We start from the raw sequence: 20,660 nt of genomic DNA, 5'->3' as shown, positions 1-20,660 counted from the left end.
ACACTTTAATTGGATACATTAAAGCTCAAAATCGAATCCTTATTAGATCACTTTAATTGGGCTCAACCAAATTTGATAGCTTTTAATTTAACACACAATTATTCACACATATAAACCCATCGATGGATTAAAAAATCCTTACAATCTCCCACTTGGGCTATATATGTCACCTTATAATTATGCATTAAACATAACCTTATGAGTATTCAGAATTTTGCTATCATTACTGAATGTATCCCTAAACAATCCCGTCCATCAATCATATCAACATAGGATTAAAGTGGCTTTCGCTACTTTCATGTAGCTAAACCCATCAATAATCACGTATATCGATACAACTGAATGACATAATCAAGCATGGATGTGTAGCATGGAAATTACATGTGATATGATCTGTAACATGCCTATTTTCAACTAGTCTACATTAATACCTTAGTGAGATCATTTTAAACAAGTTCAGAGATAATAAACTAAATAATTGAAAATAACTTTAATCATAAAGTATATCCAAAATAACAGTATATGTGTCCAATATGAAAAGCAAAAATACAAACTCCCACTGAAACTAAATATCCTCAAGAGACATCACACCCATATGAGCAGTGTGTTCATGAAAGACTTTGGATATTGATGCTACCAAAAATCGTATCTGAGTAATTTCGAGCTGGACGACTGATGACGAGCACGAACATGATCTTCCGATACCTGAAACAAAGGCGTCGAGGTGTGTCCTCGTCGCCCCTCCGATACTTAAGTCAGAGAGTGAATTTGTGCGTAAGGCTATGAACTGAAAATTATGTAAAATGTACCTAAATAATGGCTCAAGGTTCTGTATTTATAGTAATAAGCGACATTCTCTTAGTGGGACTCAACTAGCTGGATGCCCTTATCTGTTGGAGTCCTGAATAGTTAAGGAGTTGGTCAAATTCCATAATTATATGTGGGATAGAATCCTTGCGGAAGTCAAGAGTCCTAATTGCGTAGGAATTCTAAAGAGTCAACCATCATAGGTTGTGAGGGGAGCATATGCCCGAGGACTGCTGATCCTCGAGGACAAATATTGCAATATGCGAAGCAGCCAGGCGGGATGTGGCCGGGCATAATGTCTCGAGGACACCACATGCTCGAGGACTCCATAGTTGGAGTTATAAGTTCATCAAAAAATAGTCGTCGGTATAATTTTATTGATCGGGATGCTAGAAATGTCACTATCATTGGTCCCCGTGCATATATGCTCGAAGACTTCGCTCAAGGATATGATGCAAAGAGACTGGAAATAAAAGCTCGGGTATTTAGCTCGAGGACTTTTTGATGACAGGTGTTCAGAAGGGCTGACGTGTACTGAGGTAAGCCCTAAAATAGGAAAAGGCGATAAAAAATGGTAGGGGTGGATGTAGGACACGTGTCCAGATCTGACGGTCGGGGTAGTGACCTTTGGACTTCCTGCTCGTGTTGCCTATAAATACTCTCTCTACATTTCATTTTTCACTTTTTACTCTCAGTAAACTTCTCTTGCTAATCGTCAGGATCGGAACTTTGAGTTTTTAGGCGTCGACTTTAAGGTAAGACCTCGAGTTTTTAAGTTATTCTATAGGCATTTTTAACCTAGGTCAGGATGTCTAGCAGTAGTAGTGAGTCTTCGTCCTCCTCCTCGAGGAGTACTCCCGAGGACATAGGATGCTCGATCATACCTATGGCTGTCCCAATTAATGCCCAACCTCAGGCACAAAGTATCCCGACCCCATTTAGGTACCCCGAGGTTCTTTGTAAATTTAAAGAACATCTAGCAATATCGACGGCTAGGGAGCATGGGCTCATGCCAAAATGTTATATTAGGACGCCAGGGGTAGAGGATAGGATGGCCTTTGCTCGGGATGGAGAGTTCGTGATTTTTAGGGACTTACTAAAGGGGGGATTTAGATGGCCTCTACATCCCTTTTTTGTGTCTTTATTGGTTGAGCATAACATGAGCCCTAGACAGCTCGTGCCAAATGAGTGGAGAATGCTCACCTATTTTTTTATAGCCTGTAGATACCTAGGAATTAACCCATACATCGATCTCTGTAGAATGGTCTTCGACCTGAAACAGCTTCCTCAATATACTTGTTTTGCTTACCTTTCATCCCGAAGAGGATTTAGATTACCAACGATGCCCAGTTCTTTGAAAGGATGGAAAAAAAGTGGTTTTATGTCGTACCTCAGGATAGTGACCTTCCTTTTAGTCCTAGGTGGGTTTTGCCCGACACTCCCAGGTTTTGTGAAGGCGAGGCCTATTTTGAGTCTTTGGAAAGGCATAGGATAATGTTAGAGAACCTCGAGCCTCTTGTATATGATATAGATGACATCCTCGGGGATGACGTTCTCGATCTCGCGGATGTGAAAGGCACTGAGGGTAGGACTTTTTGCCTTCTTCCTTATTGATCTGTCTTTGAACGTACAATTGTGCTCATGTCAATGACTTGATTTTTGCAGAGATGACTTTTGATCTTTCAGCCCTCAAACAGGCCGTGACCAAAAAGTCGAAGGCCCCTCAAGCTCGAGCTCCAGGCCAAAAGAGAGGGAAGAAGAGAGCTCGAGATTTAGGCCCCGAGAATATTAGGAGTGGACCAGGGGAACCTTTTGCTCGGGGACAAACCCCGACCACACAGGCCAATGAGACTCCAACTGCCCACCTCGATCACGTCCTCAGCCAAGGAGTACCCTCGAAGTTGTTGACCTCGAGGATGAGGTCCACCTATGCCCTCGTTCCAAGATCAGGATCCTGGTGTCCAGCATCGTGGGCAAGTATCAGAAGGACCTCGATTTTGATGAGGGTATGAAGGCTCTTGAATCTCTCACACTGAAGGTAAGCTCGCTCAACTTACTTGGTGTATTAATAAGGTTTATACGATGTGATTGCTTATGCTCGGGTTTATATGATGCAGGCTCTGAGCATTGGCCGAGGCCTTTCTCTGAAGGGGAAAGACGAGGCACAAAAAACTACTGAACTCGAGGACATTTCTCGAGCACATGAGAAGAGGATAGCTGACTTGGAAGCTGAGCGCTTTCTTCTTCAGAGGGAGCTCGAGGACTCGAAGAACGACGTCCAGAAAGCTCGGAAAGAGGTTGGAGCTGCCAAGGGCGAGGCCGAGGGTTTAAAGCTCGAGATCGAGCGTTTGAAGATTGATTTCGAAACTCACCTGGTTGAAGCTCGAGGGGTTGCGATCTAGGATTTCAAAATATCCGAGGAGTTCAACGGGCTTAAGAGAGAGTACGCCATGGGCTCGTACTTCCATGCTTTCAAGGAGGCTCGGGCATTTTTGAGGTCGAAGCCTGACGCCAAACCTAAGGATTTAAAGAGCATCCCTGAGGTTGCTGATGACCTCGTGCTTTCAGAATCCGAGGAAACCATCGAGGACCATGAGGTTGATATTGACGGCGAGGACGCAGTGGAGGAGCAGGGGAGCACGGCCTCGGGAGAAAGAGCTGAGGACCTAGATTAGTTTATGTTTTTTCTTATGATGACATCCCCCGTCTTTTGTATTTTGAACAAGTATTCTGCTTGATCAAGTACTTTTCTTTTTGCGCGTGTATAGCTGATGTCTTGATCATGACAAACTCAAATAGCTCGACGTTCAAATGGTTCAATAACTTGACGCCTAATATGAATTGAAAAATCGACGCCTAGAGTAGTTAAATATCTCGAGGACTCAATTTGTAAAATCATTTCCGAACATTATAGCATGTACACAAAGTTATCCCGAGGACTCAATTGTAAAATCATTTTTGAACATCAAGTGTTGAACTCGAGCATGTAGACAAGTTATCTCGAGGACTCAATTTGTAAACTCATTTATTAACATTATGTATTGAGCTCGAGCTTGCACAAAGTTATCTCGACGACAAAAAAAGATTAATTATCTCGACGATGAATTAATCATCTCAACGATTGAGAAGAAATAATTCGATTTTAAACAAGTCATGTTGCCGAGGATAGTGGTGAATGTAGGATGTAGTTTAACACTTGACGGTAAAAAATATCCCGACGTCTAAGATAACTTAATTCTCGACGATTGAGAAGAATTAATTCGATTTTAAGCGTATCATAAGGCCGAGGATAGTGATGAATGTAGGATATAGTTTAACATCTTGATAAAATTATCCCGACGTCAGTATTGAATTACCTCGAGGACTAATGGCAAGGGGTGGTAACCTCGAGGTGTATGAAGAAATGTGACTGACCTCTGTACAGAAGTATATCCCGAGCGTTCACTTTGGAACCTTAGACAAAAATTCAAGGATAGATGTATGTCCTCGGGATGTTTATTTGTGCTGCACGATTTTGATGTGCTGATTATGGGCTCCAAGGTTTTGGTACTTTCTCGGGGCAAGGCTTTGGACTGCTTGCTCGAGGGCAAGGCTTACATTGCTTGTCGAGGACAAGGCTTAGGGCGGCTCGCTCGAGGGCAAGGCTTACATTGGCTTGTTGAGGACAATGCTTAGGGCGGCTTGCTCGAGGGCAAGACTTACATTGGCTTGTCGAGGACAAGGCTTAGGGCGGCTTGCTCGAGGGCAAGGCTTACATTGGCTTGTCGAGAACAAGGCTTAGGTAATTCCTGGACGTAAAGCAAACTATCGGGCTATTATACCCGAGGTTTGAATTTATTAATTCCTCGGACTGGACTCGAATTTATATTGTATCCAAACTATCTACGTACCCAAACGGGATCAAGCCGAACGTAGTTCATTACAAAAGAAAATGAAAAACATGCATGGGCACACAGGCCCGCTAAACTAGAAATAAAATACAAGGGCACACAGGCCCGAAGAACCAAAAATAACATTCAGAAGAATTAAAAATGTAGGAATAAAAAGAAAATCTAGATGGCATCGAGAATGTTACTTGTAATATATTTTCAGATTATCGGCATTCCAGGGCCTTGGAAGAGGTCTACCCGAAGTGTCTCTTAGGCTGTATGCTCCTTTGTGAACCTGTCATATGACCTCAAAAGGTCCTTCCCAGATGGGCCCGAGCTTCCCTGGGGGATGACCTGCTACTTCGACCCTCCTCAAGACCAAGTCGCCAGCTCTGAACCTCCGAGTCTTGACTTTGCTATTAAAATGTTTTGCTGTCTTAGTTTGGTAAGAGGCCACCTTTATAGCGGCTTGCTCCCGTACTTCTTCCAAGAAATCAAGGTGTTCAGTTGTATGCCCCGAGATTTCTGGCACGAGCCTCCTATGGCTTGGCAGTCTAATTTCCACCAGGACCATTGCTTCAATGCCATAGGCTAACATAAAATGGGTTTCTCCTGTGGTTGTCCTATAAGTTGTTCTATACGTCCATAGTATAGAAGGCAGCTCGTCAGACCAAGAACCCCTAGCATTACTAATTCTTGTTCGGAGGTCTTGTAATATGATTCGATTTGTTACCTCGGCCAGACCATTGCTCCGAGGATGCGAAACTGAAGTCAAACGATGATCAATCCCAAGGTTTGAGCAAAAGTTCCTAAACTGTTGATTGTCAAATTGCCTGCCATTGTCGGTGATGAGGACCTTCGGTATCCCAAACCTGCAAATGATAGACCTCCAAGTGAAGGCTCTTAACTTGGGCTCCGATATAGTAGCGAGAGGTTCGGCCTCTGCCCATTTTGTGAAATACTTTACTGCTACAGCAACAAACTTTAATTGACCTCTTGCCACAGGAAAGGGGCCGAGGATGTCAACTCTCCATTGTTCAAACGGGGCCGAACAGTTAATGGTGGTTAGGTTTTCGGCTGGTGAATGGATAACATTACCAAACCTCTGGCACCTATCACATCTCTTAACATATTCTGAGGCATCTTTCTTCATAGTTGGCCAATAGTACCCATATCGTATGAGTTTAAAGGCCAGGCCCCTGGCTCCTTAATGATTTCCGCACACACCTTCATGAACTTCAGCAAGGGCCTGGGATGATTCTGATGGTCTAAGGCACCTTAGGTATGGAAGAGTAATACTTCTGTGAAAGAGAACACCGCTGATCATGCAGTACCTAGGAGCTCGAGCTCTGATGCTTCTAGCCAAGCTAGCATCGCTTGGTAGATTTCCACTTGTGATGAATTCTATGATTGGGTCCATCCAAGATGGTTCGTTGTCAATGTCCAGGACATCGAGGATTTGATTGATGCTGGGTTCTATGATGACTTTGATGTAAAATGTTCTGTCCAGGCTGTCTACCACCATGAACACAAGCCTGGATAATGCATCGACTTTTTCGTTGTCCTTTCGAGCAATTTTTGCAATTTCACAACTCTTGAATTTTCGTTGAAGATCTTAAACCTTCATGCAGTACAAACTTATATTCTCGTCTTTCCTTTCAAATGATCCTTCAATCTGTCCGACCACCAATTGTGAATCGCTGAATACCTTCACGAACTCTAGCTCAAGGCTAAGGGCTAGCTCCAGAGCAATGACGATGGCCTCATACTCGGCCTCATTATTGGTTGCTTCAAACTCGAACCTAAGAGCGCATTGAATCTCCGTATGTTTGTCAGGGCTAATGATAATGACCCCTGCACCCGAGCCCGAGGAGTTTGATGCTCCATCTACAAAAATTTGCCAAGTGTCCAAATTGGTGCTCATGCTCGAGCTGTCACCTGGCCCCCGAGGCCTAGGGGTTAGTTCTGCAATGAAGTTGGCTAGTGCTTGGGCTTTGATAGATGGGCGTGGTTTGAATTCGATGTCAAATTCTCCAAGCTGGATCGCCCATTTCATCAGTCTTCCTGAGACGTCCGACTTCTGAAGTATATGCCTAAGTGGTTGATTAGTGAGTACCACAATAGGGTGAGACTGAAAATACTGCCGGAGTTTCCGTGCTACTATTAACAAGGCAAGGGTAAGTTGTTCCGCCAAAGTATACCTTGTTTCCGCATCTAGTAAGACCTTGCTTACATAGTAGATAGGTTGTTGGACTCTGTTAACCTCTTTCACCAAGACCCCGCTGACCTCGTTTTGAGATATGGTCAGGTACAAAAATAAGGTGTCACCAGGCTCAGGCCTAGTGAGAATATGAGGAGATGCCAATGTTTGCTTGAGCTCCTGAAAAGCTTTCTCACAGTCTTCACTCCAATCAAAGCCTTGGCTTCCTCTGAGGACTTTGAAGAAGGGATAGCGCCTGTCTGATGCTCGGGACATGAACCTATTCAAGGCTGCTATCCTACCAGTCAACTTCTGTACCTCTTTCTTGTTCCTTGGTGATTCCATAGATGCCAAGGCTTGTATTTTGTTAAGGTTAGCCTCTATTCCCGGTGAGTGATCATAAAGCCTAAGAACTTGCCCGAGGCTACGCCAAATGCACATTTTGCGGGGTTCAACTTCATTATGTACTTTCGCAAGGTGTCAAAAACCTCTTCAAGATCTGAAATATGCTGGTCCACCTGTTTGCTCTTGACCACCATGTCATCAACGTACGCCTCCACATTCCTTCCAATCAAGTTGGCAAAGACTTTGTTGATGAGCCTTTGTTATGTTGCCCCTGCATTCTTCAAACCAAAAGGCATGACCTTATAACAGTATATGGCGGAATCGACCATGAATGACGTCTTTTCTTGATCTTCCTCGGCCATGAGGATTTGATGATAACCAGAAAATGCATCCAAGAAGCTGTATAGCTTATGTCCAGATGTGCTATCCACCAAGTTGTCAATCCGAGGTAGGGGATAACTATCCTTTGGACATGCTTTGTTAAGATCTGTGAAGTCAATACAGACCCTCCACTTACCATTGGCCTTCTTCACTAAAACAATATTGGCAAGCCAATCGGGATATTGGACCTCCCGAGTGAATTGAGCACTGACGAGTTTGTTAATTTCTTCACGAATGATCTCCCGACGTTCTAGGGCAAACTGTCTTTTCCTCTGCTTTACTGGTCTGGCCCCTGGGCTAATGTTAAGCCTGTGGACTGCAATTTTGGGGTCTATCTCTAGCATATCCTCACCCTTCCAGGCAAAAACGTCAATGTTACGAGATAAGCAACCAATAAGTTCTGTCTTTAGGGTGGCGTCAAGATCCCGACCAATCGTCATCTTCTTATCATGCTCAAGCTCGATTTCCATCAATTCTTCGACAGGAGCAAGTCTGACTTGTTACCCGGTCTCGGGCTCCGTCCTTGAGATTTGCATGACGTCGTTATTTATTTCCCGAACGCTAGTAACATAGCATTGTCTAGCAGCTGTTTGGTCTCCACGCACAACCCCAATGCCATTACTTGTTGGAAACTTCATGGCTAGGTGGAAGGTAGACACAATGGCTTTGATCTTGTTCAGGAGTGGTCTTCCCAAAATAGCGTTATAGGCCATTGAGACACTTACCACTTGAAAAGATGTCATCTCTGTAACCTGTTTCTGGCTAGAACCCAAAGTTAAAGGAAGCTCGACGACACCCTCTGGAGTGATGACTCCTCCTCCAAACCCCTGGAGAGGAGTTTTAACCACTTTGAGATGCTGAGATGAGATTCCCATTTTGGCAAAAGCCTCTTGTGAAAGTATATTGGCCGCACTCCCGTTGTCAACCAAGATTATCTTTACTTCAAAATTGGCCACAATCGCTGAGATGGCCAAGGCGTCATCATGTAGAAGTGATACACCTTCCAAGTCCCTGGTTCCAAAAGTAATATCCTCCAACTTTCCATGAGGCATCCCAAAGGCCAAGGTATATTGTCGGGCGTATTGTTTTCTTCCACTGTTCAAGTCTCCTCCCGAGGCAATACCCCCAATGATGATATTGATGGTTCCAGCAGTGGGTTGACCATCCATTTTTGCTTCAGGGGCTCTTTCCCTACCACGATCATTCCTCGGGCGTTTGTCATTATCGACGTAGGAACTCAGGAGTCCTCTTTTAATAAGGGCTTCAATCTCCCGTTGCAGGGCCTTACAGTTTTTCGTGGTATGCCCATGATCCCGATGGAACTCATAGTACGTGTTCATATCCCTGGATTCGGGTGGTGACCTCATTCTGACAGGCCATTTAAGTTTCTTCATATCATTGATCTCCATCAATATATTTGTTTTTGACGTATTTAAACACGTGAATGACGTCGGGGGAACCTCCTGTCTCTGTTTTCTCCGAGGTGGTTCTTGACGGGGGTTCGGGTCGTGCTGTCGTTTATGCTCGACCCTATCATGGAATGGTCCAACCTTTCTCGGGTTTAGTATTTCCTCCATATTTATGTACTTCTCGGCTCGGGTAAGAAGCTCAGTCACTATCTTTGGCGGAGTTTTGGATAAAGACATCTTGAAAGCCTCACACTTTATGGCATATGTGAGGGCAGAAACTGCTGCAGTTATATGTAGGTCGGAAATTTGAAGTCTTTCCTTGTTGAACCTGGTCATGAAGTCACGTAGGGTCTCATTCTGCCCTTGTCTAAGTTGCATGAGGGAAGCCGCTATCTTCCTGATGCATTTACTGCTTGCGAAGAAAGTAGAGAACTTATCTGCCAAATCCGAGAATGAGGCTATGGAGTTGGGCTCTAAGGTTGAGAACCAATCCCTAGCAGCATTCGTCAAAGTTTGCGGGAAGGCCTTGCACATTACCTGATCCGGTGCGACCTGTAGATTCATGACGTCCATGTATACGTTAAGATGTTTGATTGGATCGGTGGTCCTGTCATATTCTTTGATCCTAGGATACTTAAATCTGTCTGGCAAGGGGAATGTCAATATCTCGGGAGTAAAGGGAGTGTTGGGACTGAATCTTGCTGATCCTTTGTTGCCTTGAAGTAGGCCCGCCGTAATTCCTTCTTGAATAATCCTAGCGAACTCCCCGGACTCCATGGTCACTGATCTTAAAGCTGAGGTCACATGTGGTATGCCCGAGGCCCCTGCTCCGCCATTGTCAGGGACATGTCTCTGAGCTCGAGCTCGAGCATCAGCCATAAAACCCCCCTGGGATGCTGGTGTGGGTGACGGATGCGAATTTCTTTGACTTAGCAACTGAGTCAGTGTGGCGACCTATTGTCTGAGCTCTTCAAAGGCTCCGGTAGTGACGACTGCCAGCTGGGGCTCTGGCACTTCTGATGATTCCTCTTGAGGAATAGGGATATCCTCAGGAGGAGATTGGTTTGGAGTGGATGAGCTTGCTGGTGGAAGACCTGAACGTGTGTTTACCATGGCTTTTGGTAGCGCTTCCCACAGACGGCGCCAATGATGCTACCAAAAATCGTACCTGAGTAATTCCGAGCTGGACGACTGATGATGAGTACGAATGTGATCTTCCAATACCTGAAACAAAGCGTCGAGGTGTGTCCTCATCGCCCCTCCGATGCTTAAGTCAGAGAGAGAATTTGTGCGTAAGGCTATGAACTGAAAATTATGTAAAATGTACCTGAATAATGGCTCAAGGTTCTGTATTTATAGTAGTAAGCGACATTCTCCTAGTGGGACTCAACTAGCTGGATGCCCTTATCTGTTGGAGTCCTAAATAGTTAAGGAGTTGGTCAAATTCCATAATTATATGTGGGACAGAATCCTTGAGGGAGTCAAGAGTCCTAATTGCATAGGAATTCTAAAGGGTCAACCATCGTAGGATGTGAGGGGAGCATATGCCCAAGGACTGATGATACTCGAGGACAAATATTGCAATATGCGAAGCAGCCAGGAGGGATGTGGCCGGGCATAATGTCTCGAGGACACCACATGCTTGTGGACTACATAGTTGGAGTTATAAGTTCATCAAAAAATAGTCGTCGGGATAATTTTATTGATCGGGATGCTGGAAATGTCACTATTAGATATCAATTCCTTAATAAGCGGATCCGCAACCATGAAGTTTGTCCCAATATCTCTATTGACACCTGTCCACTATGAACTCTTTCTTTAATAGCCAGGAACTTGATCTCTATATGTTTTGACTTTGTCGAGCTCCTATTGTTATTGGAATAAGCACTGCTGATTTATTGTCACAAAATATCTTGAGCGGTCTTTCTATATTGTCTACAATGTGCAGTCTAGTGACAAAATTTCGCAGCCATATTCCATGATTCCATGCCTCATAACACGTTATAAACTCTGCTGCCATTGTGGAATTAGCTATGAGTGTATGCTTAGCACTCTTCCAGGAAACAGCACCTCCAGCAAGCAGGTAAATATAGCCTGAAGTGGATCTCCTACTATCTTGGCATCCCGCAAAATCGGAATCAGAATAATCGACGATCTCCAACTGATCCGATCTCATGTATGTGAGCATGTAGTCTTTTGTTCTCTGTAAATATCGCATGACCTGTTTGGCAAATTTCCATTGATCCATTCCCGAGTTACTTAAATATCTCCCTAACATCCCAACAATGTACACTATATCCGGACGAGTATAAACTTGAATATACATTAGACTCCCTATAGCTGAGAAATAAGGAATCTTCTACATTTCTTTGATTTCCAAGTCATTTTTAGGGTACTGACTTAAGCTGAACTTGTCTCCTTTAGCCACTGGGGTGTCACCTAGTTTACAATCTTGCATGTCATATCTTTTAAGTACATTTTCGATATAACTCTTTTGTGATAATTTAAAAATACCCCGAGAACGATCTCGGTGTATCTGAATTCCTAATACAAAGGAGACGTCACCAAGATCTTTCATTTCAAAATTTTTTGCTAGAAATCTCTTAATTTCGTGCAATAAGTCTATATTGTTGTTGGCAAGCAACATGTCATCGACATATAAAACCAAAAAAATATACTTGCTCACACTGAACTTGTGGTATGCACAATCATCGACCAAATTTATCTCAAAACCAAATGAGATGATCACTTGATGAAACTTGTAATACCATTGACGAGACGTTTGTTTGAGTCCATAGATGGATTTCTTTAGTTTACAAATCATTTGCTTTACATCATTCGATACAAAATTTTCTGGTTGTACCATATAAATTGTTTCATCAATGTCACCATTGAGAAACGTTGTCTTAACATCCATCTGATGTAACTCAAGATCGAAATGTGCTACCAATGCCATTATAGTCCTGAAAGAGTCTTTCGAAGAAACCGGAGAGAAGGTCTCTTTATAATCGATGCCTTCTTTCTGTGTAAAGCCATTTACGACAAGACGAGCCTTATACCTCTCTACATCACCCTTCGAATCCCTCTTGGTCTTAAATATCCATTTGCAACCAATGGATTTCGCACCTTCAAGCAATGGAATGAGGTCCCATACATCATTGTCCTTCATGGACTTTATCTCTTCATTCATGGCATCGAGCCACTTTTGAGAGTTAGAACTTTCCATGGCTTGACGAAAATTGATCGAATCATCTTCCACCATTCCAATATCAACTTCATGTTCTTGGAGAAATACGATGTAATCATCTGAAAATGCACTTCTCCTCTCTCTAGTGGATCTTCTTATTGGCATTGGTTCTTGAGGTTGTATAGTTTGTTCTTCTGGAACAATTTGTTGATCTTGAGATGAAGGTATGACATTGTCTTGATCCGCAGTTGCTTCTTGAACAACGTCGGAGATAGAAACCTGATCATTGTCAATGGCAATTGGAGGAATTTTTCCTCCTCAAAGACAAAGCATGTAACCCTTCCCCCCCCCCCCACAAACTCAACATCCTCAAAGAATCGAGCATTTCCTGTTTCGAAAATTGCCTTAGTTGTGGGATCATAAAACTTTTAACCCCTGGACCTTTCAAAATATCCAATAAAATAGCAACTGATAGTCCTTGAGTCCAGTTTCTTTTCATTTAGCTTATAGGGCATTGCCTCAGCTGGACACCCTGAAATGTGTATGTGATTCAAACTAGACTTGTTTCCCGTCCAAAGCTCATATGGGGTTTTATTAGTGGCCTTAGTTGGAACTCTGTTGAGTATATACGCTGCGGTCTTTAATGCTTCACCCCAGAGACTGGTATGGTAGAATAACTAATCATACTCCTCACCGTGTCCTTGAGCGTTTTGTTTCGTCTCTCAGCAACACCATTCATAGTGGGCGAACCCGACATAGTGTATTGTGGGATGACACCGCATTTTTTTAGGAATTTAGCAAATGGTCCTGGACGTTGTTCACCTGAGACGTCATATCTACCATAATATTTAGCCCCCACGGTCAGATCTAATGTTTTTAATCCTTTTCCCGAGTTGGTTCTCAATTTCGACTTTATAGTTTTTGAACACATCCAGTGACTGTAGTTTTTCATGAATGAGATATATGTAACTATATCTAGAAAAGTCATCTATGAACATTATAAAATATTGTTGATCATTCCAAGAACCCGTAGGGAATGGTCCACAAATATCCGTATGTATAAGTTCTAAGACGTCCGAAGTCCTATTGGCTTGAAATCTCCTTTTATTGGTTTGTTTTCCCTTTATACAGTTGACACACAAATCATAATCTGTGAAGTCAAGAGGGTCGAGAATCCCGTCAGACACAAGTCTCTCAATTCTCCTTTTAGAGATGTGACCTAATCTCTTGTACCACAACGAGACAGAATTCTCGTCGATTAATTTTTCACCTCGAGTACTTACATGCAAGGATTCATTAAAAGAAGAAATTGTATCAATTGAATAAAGATTATTATAACCTGATAAAGAATCAGAACCAACCAATTTTGAATCATAAAACAAACTAAATTTTCCATTTCCAAATGAACAAGTATAACCAAATTTGTCCAAAATAGAAATAGAAATCAAATTCTGTCTAAAAGACGGTACAATAAATTTCTCAACAAAATCCAAATAAAATTCAGTCTTTAACAATAATCTAAATTTTCCTATTGCCTCTACTTCCACCTTCTTGCCATCGCCAATGTAGATGCATCTTTGACCATCACTTAGTTTTCGACAACTCAGGTAACCCTGCATAGACATACTAATGTGAATTGTTGTACCAGAATCTATCCACCATGTATGTCTAGGTATCGAAGTTAGATTAACCTCAGAACAAACCAAATAAAGAAGAATACCTTTCTTTACACGCCATGCGTGGTAATTGGTGCAATTCTTTTTCTTATAACCTGCAGCTCCACAGAAGAAACAACTACTTTCAGTTGGTTCCTTATGCTGTTTCTTTTGCGGTGTTGTACCCACAGCTTCCTTATTAATCTTCCTTTTCTTGTTCCTTTTGTCCTTAGAGGTGGTGACTAAATGAGCAATTTCTGTCTTCTCATGCTTCAATCTTTCCTCTTCCTGACACGGTGTGAGATGAGCTCATTAAGGGACCATGAGTCCTTTTGACGGTTGTAGCTCACCTTGAATTGACTGAAATGTGCCAAAAGGGATATCAGAACCAAGTGCCCTAGCAAGTCTTCGAATAAATCCAACTTGAATGCCTTTAGTTTTGAAGCAATGTGAGACATTTTCATAATGTACTCCCAAATGTTTCCTTTCCCTTTATACTTCATCGAGACGAGGTTTGTCAAAAGTGTACTTGTTTCAGCCTTTTCATTCTTGGCAAACTTCTTCTCAAGATCCTCAAGGAAACCCTTAGCCATAATCACCTTATTGGACATAGTGCCCCAGAATACTTCTAGAATAACACACTTCATGACCATTAAGCTTATGCAGTTTGATCGTTCTCACTTTTCCATCTCCCTCTTGTCATCAGAGATACTCTTATCAGTAAGTGCAGCAGGTTGATCGACCCGTAAAGCAAGGTCCAGGTCCATGACTCCGAGAACAATCATCATGTTCTCTTGTCATGCACTGAAGTTTGTACCATTTAGCATTGAAATTGAGTTGATGCTAGCAGAGATATTTGCAGCAGAACCTGAAACTGAATTAGAGAACGATTATTATGAATAGCTCACATGAATATCTTTAATATGCAAATAATAATATTCTCAAATAGTGGTAGGGCCCATCACAAGATATCTAGCACAACATCAATTCTAGTTTTTGGACAGAAATATTGACTTGTAAGTGTTACACTTGGCGTAGTGATCAAACATTAACAATAAAACAATGTGCCAATCAATAAACATTTCTTTGGACCGATTATTGATCACACATTAAACCAAATAATCGTTATATATTTATCACCACAGGTGCATGTGTATTCTGCTAAATATTGACCTTCCTTTGGGCCAACCAATAATCCCATAAATAAAACATGCACAAACAACTTTTAAAATTTTAAGTTAATTAATTTCCACAAGAGAGATTGTTTTGGCAACATGTTGCTTCAAATAACTAACTTTCGAACATTATATCTCTTAAAAGAGTCCTTAGTACCAAAATTTGAGAAAGAGAATAACTAATTTTGCATATTTGATTTAGTTTTAAACTTTAGGGGCCTTAGGATTAATAATTCAAAACTTTAAGGGGGCAAAATTATTTAATTCCAAACTTTAGGAGTTGAAATTAATAAACTTGAAACTTTAGGGATGATAAATAATTAATTCAAAACTTTAGAGGATTAATTAGAACAAATTTATAACTTTAGGGGCCAAAAAATTGATCAATTCAAAACTTTAAGGATCAAATTTTAAAATTTTGAAACTTTGGGGGTCAATTTGAATTAATTTTAAACTTTGGGGAAATTTGAATTAATAATTAAAGTTTGAGGGCTTTAATTATAAATTCAGAATTTTAATGGCCCGAATTAATTAATTTTTAAACCTTAGGGACTGAATTATTAAATCCAAAACTTAAAGGCCCAAACTCGAATATATGTTAAATGTTAGGGACTGAAACCTTAATTTTATAATCATAACCCTAATTGCAAGAAGGGTCCTCAAGTTATCCAATTTACTCGTAAGGCCCCCATCCCCAAAACACCAAAAAACACTGAAAACACTAAAAAAAATTATTTTCTTCTCTCTCTTGGAGGCGCTCGCGGGCGTCGGCCCATAGGTAGTGCGAAGCTACTGCTGGCACCGCCTGCTACCGACACCAGCCCAAATTTTCTTTTTAATCCCAAAGACAAATCAAGAAATATCAATTATCCCAATTATGTTTGTTAATCACGTGATATCGATATTGTTGAATTTAATGACAATTATGCTAAGAAACGTGAATCATAAAAAAAATTTATAGTACGAATTCATACCTGCAAAAGACATCGTGATTATAAATAATAGAAGTAGATATTTCACTTCTTGCTCCTTGCAAAGTATTAGTCATCAATGAGAGAAGCTAACAAAACAATATGGAGAGGAGAGGAGAGGAGACCTAACCTTTATAAAGAAAATTATTGAGCCATCCCATCACGATTTTAATTAGGGTTTATATATATTTTTGGCCTACATACTTAAAATTACCATATTATATAAAATATAACTCGTAAGATGTAAACCAGCCCAATTGATTACTTAAAATATTTGGGCTTAATCATAGTATCATTACAAGTCATATATCTAACCCGTAAAATTTACAATCAAATGGGAAGGCCATATTCAGAATTATTCCAACATTATCCCACCTGGGCAAATATTTGATTGCAATAACAAAATTTTTGACATCCGAGTTAGACTACATAGATGGCTACACAAGTATAGTTCTAATGATGACACCTTACGCAATATAATCTGGTCTAACAATAATATAAATACCAAACATGGAAGTCATTAAACAATTTAAGTAATGTAAGACCATTCCACAACTACAAATGCCAACATTCTTATTGACATGAATCCCCATCCTCCAACCAATGTGATAGTATGTGGTATGAACTTTGCACCAAATGTGATAAAAAAAAAAATTGTGCTAATTCATATCGGTCCTCATAATAATTTAGATCAAAATGAAGTCACATGTCTTTAAAAGAAACTCATTTTATGTCTTTATCTGTCATATCTTAATATTACAATAATATCATAATAAAAAGATATAAGTCAAATCATCCTCAAAATAACTCATTGATAGAGAAAAATATATTTTATTATTAGAAAATAGGGCTGTAATCAAAAAACATATAGGTTGCCTACGTACCTTGTAAATGGATCAAGCCAAAATGTAGATTTTTTTTTTTTACAAATATAACTCCCACTAACCAAAAACATCAAAGGATTCCACAATGCTCATATACAAACATATGTCTTAAAGACTTTTGAACGTAATCCCTTAGTCAAAAGATCTATAATCATCGTCTCTATATTGATATGTTCTATTTTCTGTTGCCCTTCCTTAATTCTATCTCTAACCACCAAATATTTTATGTCAATATGCTTTGACCCACCAGAATTTTTAGTATTCCTTGAAAAGAACGTTGCTGCAATTTTATCACAATAAATAATGATTGCTCTCGAGATGGAATTAATAACTTTCAACCCAGAAATGAAATTTCTTAACAAAACGGCTTGGACAGTAGTCCCATAACATGCCACAAATTCAGCCCGCACAGTAGAAGTGCCACTAAAGTCTGTATAGTACTTCTCCAACAGATAGCACCACTAGCTAACATGAAAATATAACCTGATATTGATTTCAAATCATCTTGACATTCAACAAAATTAGAATCTGAGTAACCTTCCATCTCAAGGTGATTTGAACATTGGAATGTAAGCATCTAACCTTCAGTTTTTTTTCAAGTATCAAATAGCTTTTTTAGCTGCTTTCCAATGCTTTTGTCCTGGATTCAACTGAAACCTGCTAAGGACACTGACTGCGTAGGCTATATCTGATCTAGTACGAATTTGAGCATACATCAAGCTTCTCACAGCATTAGCATATGGTATCATCTTTATAGATTTCATTTATATCTCATTCCTTTGACATTAAGTTTTGTTAAACTTATCCCCTTTTGTGATAGGTACATCACCAGGTGCACAGTTCTACATATTGAACATTTTTAGAACACGTCGTATAAAAGCCTTCTTAGAAAGTCCCAATAAGCTACGATTTCCTTCGCGATGTATTTCAATGCCAAACATATAAGAAGCTTCTCCAAGATCTTTCATCTCAAAATTAGCAGATAACATTTTTTTGTCTCATGAAGCAACCCCGAGTCACTGCTAGCAAGCAAAATGTCATCAACATATAAGACAAGAAAAATAAAATTTCTCCCACTGATTTTGAGATAAACGCATTAATCAATTGTATTTTCAACAAGACCAAGAGAAGTTACAACCTTGTCAAACTTCAAATACCACTGTAGAGATTCTTGTTTGAGGCCATATAAAAATTTGTTTAACTTACATACCAAGTTTTCTTTTCCCTTCACAACAAAACCTTCAAGTTGTCTCATGTAAACCTTTTCAAAAAAATCTCCATTCAAAAATACTGCCTTAACATCCATTTGATGAAGCTCCAAATTATGGTATGCCACAAGTGCCATAATAATTCAAAAAGAATCTTTCAACGAATAGATGAGAAGGTTTCAATATAATCAATGCCCTCTCACTGAGTTAACCCTTTTGTAACCAATTTTACCTTCTTTCGTTCAACATTCCCTTTCAAATCCAATTTGTTTTTGAAAATACACTTGTTATCTATAGCTTTAGCATTTGGAGAAAGTTCAACAAGTTCCCAAACTTCATTTTGTTCCATATAATTCATTTCATCTTCCATAGTACTTATCCATTTATCTGACTCAGGACTTGTCGATCCTAGACTATAAGTAACATGATCAACAATATGTCCAATACTAAAATCACTCTCCAACAAATAGGTAATGTAATCACTTGGCAATGCTAACCTCATTTCCCCTATGCGATCTTCTAACTTGTGGCTTTGGAGGAAGAATTGGAAGTTCCTCTTCATTCCTCTATTCTTCATTAACAACTTCAACTGTTCCTATGAACTCAACCTTCACTTGAACTCCATTTTCAACGCACAAGCTTACTTCATTCTCACTTGGCCTCCATTTGTTTGTAAACCCTACAAAGAATTCGTAATATGAATATTAGCTCTAGGGTCTAACTACCAAGAATTCAAAGGCACATTTACGAAGGAAGACTCAAAACAAACTAAAGCAAAGGAGATACATGTAGAACTCTTATTCTTTTCTAACCAAGCCTTAAACTTAAAACAATCTTTCTCCTAGTGACCCTTCTTTTTGCAGAATTTGCATTGATCATTTTTTTATAATTCCTTTGAAAGCATCTAAATTTCTATTCTGCTGATTTCGATGTGACTTACTACCCTTTAGGAACTTAGACTTATGATTACGAGAAGACTCCTTGTTCTGTGATAGCTGAAAAGCTAATTGCACAGTTTCAACAGTCTCACACCGTATCCTATACTCCTTTTGGGCACATACTGCAATAAGGTCATTTAAATCTCATTTATCCCGTTGAGCATTGTAAGCAACCTTAAGCTTATTAAATTAGCCAGAAAGGCTATTTAAAACATGATAGACTAAGAATGGTTCTGCAATATGAATGTCGAGAGCCTTCAGTTTAGATGATATATTTTTCATCTTCATTACGTGCTCCTTAACAATACTTGTACCATCATATCTCACATTCAACAATTTGTCCATCAGATCTTCAGTTTCAACTTCACCATACTTAACAATTTTCTCTCCTATAACATCCATAAAACCTTTAACATTTTCATTGTCTATTATAGCCTCCATAATGGAATTGAATATAGAGCCCTTAATAATATTCAAACAAAGTTTGTTGGCCATTTCAAACTTTTCATACCCAACTATATATTTAGAAGTGATCTTATTTGTGGGTTTAGAAAGCTTTTTCTCCATTACAATATCCAAGCCCAAAAGACCAAGTACTATTTTCACGTCTTGTTTCCATCTCATATAATTATTCACAGTCAATGTTTCAATAACAGACAATTGACTCGAAAGAGATTAGGCATTATAAACTGTGAAAATGTAAAATATCATCCAAACATAATGTATGAAGTCAATGGATGATAAAATATCCATCTAATTAACTTCGGCTATTAATTAGATAATCCGTAACTAAAATCAAAACCATATGAATCATATTACGGTAAGAGCCTAGATGCATCATCATAAAGTCACTTTTGGACTGACAATACAACATGATGTAAGGTACTCTTAAAACACATCATCAAGCTAGTTAACAAAATCACATTGATTTCCGAAATACCAACATCTTTGGGCAAAAAGAGATTTCTAGATCAAAGTAAACTCGTTAACTAACTTGTGCCATTTTTCAAAACATCATATATAGTAACACCTTTGGGCAAGATACTTTATAAGTGTGTTTTCACACAATTATTTAATATCTAAATATGTTTATTATTAATGAAATGAATGAAATTCTACTCACAATTAGGTAACATTTGCTTTTGTAGGCCAAAAATCACCAATGCAATGAGAACAAGGCAAAATAAGGAGAAAATGACTAAAATTATGCAAAAATGTGAAGCGGGGGACCAAGATGAACAAGTACAAAAAGTTGAAGGACCTTGGATGCAATTTATGGAGGGAAAAATTGAAATGAAAGTTAAAATTTGAGTACCTAATTGGATGCAATCAAAGTTGAAGGACAAGCCGTGCAATTCTTTGGGGACCAAATTGAAAGAAAAAAAAGGCTAAGGCGCGCGCTTTAGCCCCAATTTTGAGTAACAAAGAGCAACCAAAGGGTTAAAGCGTGCGCCTCATTTTGTACTAGGAGCACACCTTAGGTTCAAAATTAAGACTTGTGCACACATTTTTATTTTTTTGGTGACTCTTCTTGTAATTTGACTGGGACAATTTTTATTCTTTTTAAAGATCATTTTCTATCGTTCTTCTTCCTCTTTTCTTCTTTCTTTTTCTCTTTCATTTTTCTTGGG

The 20,660-nt window shown here is 39.7% G+C and overlaps 1 protein-coding gene across 1 annotated transcript; it reads right to left on the bottom strand.

Moving 5' to 3' along the window:
* Window positions 1–8,102: 8,102 nt before the first annotated feature.
* LOC111365625 lies at window positions 8,103–9,890 on the bottom strand. Its single transcript, XM_022986165.1, has 2 exons — window positions 9,499–9,890; window positions 8,103–9,408 (listed from the first exon to the last, which is right to left on the bottom strand). The coding sequence occupies exons 1-2, from the start codon at window positions 9,888–9,890 to the stop codon at window positions 8,103–8,105; spliced, it is 1,698 nt and encodes a 565-aa protein (XP_022841933.1).
* Window positions 9,891–20,660: the final 10,770 nt, after the last annotated feature.

Source organism: Olea europaea, chromosome 17 (assembly GCF_002742605.1).
Source record: "Olea europaea var. sylvestris chromosome 17, O_europaea_v1, whole genome shotgun sequence".
Taxonomy (NCBI): Eukaryota; Viridiplantae; Streptophyta; class Magnoliopsida; order Lamiales; family Oleaceae; genus Olea; species Olea europaea.
The sequence above is the reverse complement of the archived record's forward strand: the minus strand, read 5'-3'. Positions and strand labels throughout refer to the sequence as shown.